Source organism: Octopus bimaculoides, chromosome 16 (genome assembly GCF_001194135.2).
Source record: "Octopus bimaculoides isolate UCB-OBI-ISO-001 chromosome 16, ASM119413v2, whole genome shotgun sequence".
In the NCBI taxonomy this organism is placed as follows: Eukaryota; Metazoa; Mollusca; class Cephalopoda; order Octopoda; family Octopodidae; genus Octopus; species Octopus bimaculoides.
The window spans coordinates 53,204,121-53,210,181 of record NC_068996.1 but is presented as its reverse complement, the minus strand read 5'-3'; the positions used below and the strand labels follow the sequence as shown (position 1 = coordinate 53,210,181).

Below are 6,061 nucleotides of genomic sequence, written 5' to 3'. Positions count from 1 at the left end.
GCCACTGTATATGTATATATGTGTGTGTGTGTGTGTGAAATACAAAGGGAGCCATTCAAGATTGATAAATATTTTTATTTTAAATACAATAAAATACCAATAAGATGAAATGTTATATTTCCAATGACTTTTCTTTCCTCAACAGCTAATTTTAGCCAGGAATTCCTTCTTTTAGTACTATAAAACTGGCAGTATATTTTCTGATTGAACCAAAAAAACTATTTTTGACAGATTTTTCTTTTTTTCTTTTTTACAAACAGCTAAAATTCTCCCTTACTTACGACTCCTGACAAAAGTGTCACTGTTCTTGCAAGTGACAGGGTTAGAGTTAGGGACAGAATTTAAAATTTAAACAGACACCACAAGGCAACATCCAGTCCAACATTCTAAGTATTCTGCCAATCCAACATCTGAGACTAGGACCTTTTATTTATTTATTTATTTTTTTTCGGTTCTATAGGGAGAAAAGGTATAGCTGATCACAGCAAAATTTTAATCCATAGCACAGAATGGCGCCACAAATACCAAGAAGAATTTTAAGATTGTAACAATTCTGCCAAGCTGCCACCTTTTTTTAATAATATAAATCTAATCAAATTCTATTAAATCTATGCAATTGTTTCATAATTTATACTTGTTCTGCACAATTCTAAAGCTTGTCAATTCTTAAATCCATTTGAAATTTAATAAACATATAATGGATATGTTTATGATGAGAAGATTAAGAAAAATGGTAGAGAAGTCTAAAAATAAAAATAAAAAAACAAATAGTTTTATGATTGGTTTTAAGAAGCAATAATTGTTTGAATTTCTTCTTCCATAAATAAGTGTCTAGGATACTTTATACGAATATTAATTTGATTCATTGTAACTGACTGTCTGTTTGTCTATCTATCTATCTATCTATTTATTTATCTATTTATTTATTGATCAATCTATAGAGATAGATGGGCAGATAGATAAATAGATGGACAAACAAGCAAACTAACTATAGATAGACAGAGACACATATCTATGTCTATGTATGTATATATATATGTATGTATGTGTATATGCATGTGTATATGTGTTATGTTTAGAAGTAAATCAAAAAAACTTTTTAAGAACTCTGAATATAGAGTTTTCAAGATTTTACAGGAAATTCCTTTGAGGAATGCTTACAACATCATAGCCTTTAGAGATTTTGGCAAATGAAAAGGAATTATGTCCTAAAATGAAAGTAAATAAGTAATATAAAAAAAATCACATCTAAAGGAATCATTTAAAATTGTATGTTTATCAAGAGAAAGCTAGCATTAAAGAATTAACGGAAATATAATTATTTTTGGAATAGTGGATCTCCAAGCACATATAAAGCTATAAAAAATAACAAGCAAATATTGGGTTGAAATCTGTTTTGGACAGAATAAGTAAAAGGCTTCCCATCCAAAATGTTTATAGCTTTATATATGTGCTTTGAGATCCAATATTCCAAAAAAGGAATTATTTCACATTCTCAAGAATGTTTATAACATTTTTATAACATCAGTAATCTTTTTCTTTACTCTACTACTCAGTACTTTTTCATTTATCAGGCTTGAGTTAAAACGTGATATAAATTAACTAACAAACATCTACTGCCGATAATGAGGATAAACTCATAGATTATTTGAATCCAGGAATTTAAAAAGCCAAAGGAAAATGTCACAGAAAAAGGTTATAAAAATTTCAATAAAGAAAGTTGCAAGATAAAAAGTTACATTTCATTTAAATACTATAAGGAACAGAGTAATTAAACATAAAATTTTTAGTTGCTTACATAAGTGTGGGAATTAAATTTGCTTAGTGGGTTCAAACCCAGGCCTAATTTAGGATGATGAAAGTGTTTTCATTACCCCACCCAAAATTTTAGAGGGTGTGCTTGCAAACCCTGCATCTCCTATTCCTGAGCAATAAACAAGAATATCTTAAATATAACAATGAAACATTAAAGCATTAATTTACTTAATGTTTTCTCTGGTTTTCTTTATTCGATTCATTTCAATGAAATGTAACATTTCTTTTCTACAAACATTTTGCTCATATCCAAAAACTGAGATCTTAAAACCTATGACTTATTTTTTTCAGAATTCAGTTCAGTGAAATGTGATTTCCCCCCCCCCCTTTAAATTTGTATTCAGTAATTATTCTAAGATAATGGAACAAAAGTAATAACAATAGCATGATGCTAATTTTTTCCACAAAGAACCAGTAATGGAAACAAAATAAATTATGTGTTTACATTATCACAATAATGATAAAAATATACATTGCAGAATTGAGCGAATTTCCACGAGACAGCAAAACAGCATGAACATTTTTTAAATAATTAAAAAGCAATCAATAGATGTTTTGTTAGAACATAAAATACAGCATTATTTACCAAGAGAGGACCTCTCATATGGATATGTGGTGCATAAAAGCACTCACATTTAGATGGGAATCGTCTGCTACAGCTGCTGGAACTGCCAGGTCACATGGTTTTGCCCTGCAATGGCAGGAGTCCAGTAGCAACATAACAGTTGAATCTCACTGTCAATGGGATAAAGAATTTCAGTAACTTTCCAAGCACTGATGTCACAAATAGCAAGCAGGCTTATTAAAAGATAATAGTGATAGAAACAGTGTTAATAACAAAAAACATTAAGTTGGATATAAAGATTGCTCTTTGGTATTAATACTGTTTCTCCTACAATTAATTATTTTACAAAAAATAATTAATATTTCACCCCCATCCCCCAAAATAATAAATGATATCTGATTTAGGCATAATGCCAACAGCTTGGGATGGGAGCGGATAAATGAATACCATTGACTTCAAAAACATAAGTAAATTGACTTTGGCAGGATTTGAACTCAGAATGTAAAGGACTGGAATAAATGCCGACGCTCTAATGATTCTGCCAGCTCATGGATAATAATAATAATAATAATAATGTAGTTTTATATGAATTGAGCATGAAATTGGTAAAATATTAAATATATCTTTAACAAAATTATCTAAACGTTATACAAAATAATTTATTTTTTCCAAAATCCATAGTAGTTAAATACACATTTATTATTTAAAGCTATCAAAATATCTATCTGTATTATAATATTTCATATCTTATATGCACTGTTCAATTTAATAAATAGTAATAATAAGAATATTTAATAAATATTAATAATATTAGTAAATAGTAATAATAATAATGAAGTATTTGTGCAAGTGGGGTCATGGTAAGGACACTTAGAATAAAATATTCAAACAATGTAAATAAGTTTTGTTAAAACAGTGAGTTTAAACAAAAGGTATATTGCTTTGATCAAGAACAATTTGGAGGATTGAGGAACTGCTACCCCTAATATGTATGTGTGTGTGTATATATATATATATATATATAAATAAATATATATATATATATATATATATATATTGGCAGAACAAAATGTGTGAGTACAGATAATAATGGTGATGAAGATGAAGTAAGGGAAATGCAAAAACTAAAATCAGGAATAAATTAAATGGGTGGATAATTGATGGAAAAAAGTAGAAAAAGGAATTGATAGAAAATGGCTTTCCAAAATAAAGAATGGTTCAAATTTAAATGGAATAGAAAGATGGATACATGATGATGATGATGATTGTTATTGCTACCACCCTCATTATTTCTTCAAATACAATCTACTCTGCCACTAGGTATATAAGGAGTAGCAGTATAAGGAGTATACTGCTACTTATACTGCTAATAGCAGTATATATAAAGAGTAGCAGATTCTCCAGTAAGACAAAACACCTTTTGTTGGACTCACTATTTTAATAATGTGTGTGTGTATGTATGAATATTTATAAAAAATCCTTAAAAAGAGTACAATGGACTTGCCATGGTGATAAGGTCTGTCTAAAATGCTCGATTTTCCATTCCCCATAGTAACTTCCCTATGCTCCTTTTTATGGATTTTACTAAATAAGACAAGCCTTGCCAATGTAGACAGCACCAAGCTCTATGAGGTGGTATCAAAAAGTTCCTGGACTAGCTCTGTAGCATGCCAACAGATGGCAGCATGTGGTTGTGTGTGCAGTGAAAGCTAGCAGTGACCTTCATGAGACAGTGTGCCAAGTAACATCACTGTGTTTACTTGACAAGTTGTGAAATTTGTGTTTTTGTGACAATGTGTGTATGTGATTTTGTCATGGACAGAAAGTTGGAACAAAGAGCCAACGTGAAATTTTGTGTTAAAATTAGGGAGTCTGATACAGAGACATTGAGCATGGTTTGGCAAGTTTACCGCGATGAGACAATGGGTCATATGCAATGTTTCAAGTGGCACAGGTGCTACAAAAGTGGAAGAATGTCCCTGGAAGACGACGAGTGATCTGGAAGATCTGCCATGAGTGTCACCCCCAGAAATGTGGAGAAAATTCATCAGCTTATGCATGACGATCATCAGAGGACAATCAACAATGTTTTGAACCATTTGCAAGAGAATATTCAGCAAAAGCAACCAGGTCTGTGGAGCGTGAAGAATTGCATTCTTCATGATGACTATGTACCTTGTCACTGAGCTCTTGTCATTCTTGAGTTTCTCACTAGAAACCATACAGTATCACTTCTGCATCCGCCCTATTCGCCAGATTTAGCACCTGTGGACTTCCATCTCTTCCCCAAGATGAAAATGCAGCTTAATGATCACTGTTGTCGAGATCCAGATTGAATCGCAGAAGGTCCTCAACGTGCTTATGGAAACGGACTTCCAGGCTGGATCCCAAAAGTGGCAGGAACACTGGAACTGGTGTATTGCTGTTCAAAGTGACTATTTCAAAGGAGATGATGTTAAAATTTAGGTAAATAAGTTATTGTTTTTATTAAACATAACTAATCCAGGAACTTGTTGATACTACCTTGTATATGTGTGCATGTGTGTGTGTGTGGGTGAGTGTATATATGCGGTCTGTATGTATATATATATATATATTTATGTGTATATATATTTGTGTATACACATGTATATAAATAATTTTTTTTTACAAAGTTCTTAAGAAATATAATTTCCATTCAAAAAATGTAAAAAAAAAAATCGTAGACAAAAGTCAAGTCATTATCATTCATTGATATTCTGTAATAACACCATATAAGGCCAGAAAAAAGAAAACGATCAGAATGTTAACTGAAATTTTTATCAGTTAGGAAAAATACCAATGTTTACCTATACAGAAAAATGATTTGAAAATTAAAAAAAGAAAAAAAAAAAGAAACAATAGTCCCAAAATTTATTCCCAAAAATGATTTGTTTCTTATTTCAAAAGAATATTTGAATATCATCTTAGCTCATTTTTGAGGTAAATAGATTTTTTCAGCTTCAACCAGTTCGTGGTCACGTTGTAAACGGAATATTTCTTTCACAGGAGCTACCTGCAAATTATATTGATAAAGATAAAATTTAACAATAATTAAAATTAAAGATTGAAAATTTAATATGATTTGATTGCTATTTCGTGTTTTATTTTCATAATATTGACATCATTTATCTTTTACTTGTTTCACTCATTGGACTGTGGCCATGCTGGGGCACCACCTTGAAGGGGTTTAGTTGAACAATTCAATCCTAGTTCTTTTCTTCTTCCTTCTTTACTCTGGTACTTAGTCTCTTGTCTCTTTTGCCAGACAACTTAAGTTGTGGGAATGTAAACAACCGAAAACCTGTTGCCAAGTGGTGGTAACACACACAAACATAGATATATACATACAAGGGGCTTCTTCCAGTTTCTGTCAACCAAATCTACTCACAAGATTTTGGTCGGCCTGAGGCTATAGTAGAAGACACTTTCCTGGGTACCACACACTGAGACTGAACCCGGAACCATGTGGCTGGGAAGCAAGCTTCTTTCCACACAGCCATTTCTGCACCTATTATAAACATATTTCTTTCTTTCTTTCTTTATTAGATGTGCAACAGAAATTGTGAAAAATAAGATTTTCGCAATGGAAACAGTGGCAATAATGAAGAGAGGAAGGTGGTGGTGGAGGAGGAGGGAAGGAGGAGGAGGGAAGGAGCAGGA

General features: G+C 31.5%; 1 protein-coding gene across 1 annotated transcript in view; it reads right to left on the bottom strand.

The window, feature by feature from the left end:
- Positions 1-54: 54 nt before the first annotated feature.
- LOC106868978 (phosphoenolpyruvate phosphomutase) overlaps positions 55-6,061 on the bottom strand; it is a 76,609-nt gene continuing 70,602 nt past the window's right edge. The window contains exon 9 of the mRNA XM_014914461.2: positions 55-5,414. Within this exon, the coding sequence (XP_014769947.1) occupies positions 5,331-5,414 (84 nt within the window). The 3' untranslated portion in view covers positions 55-5,330. The remainder of the gene's footprint in view (positions 5,415-6,061) is intronic.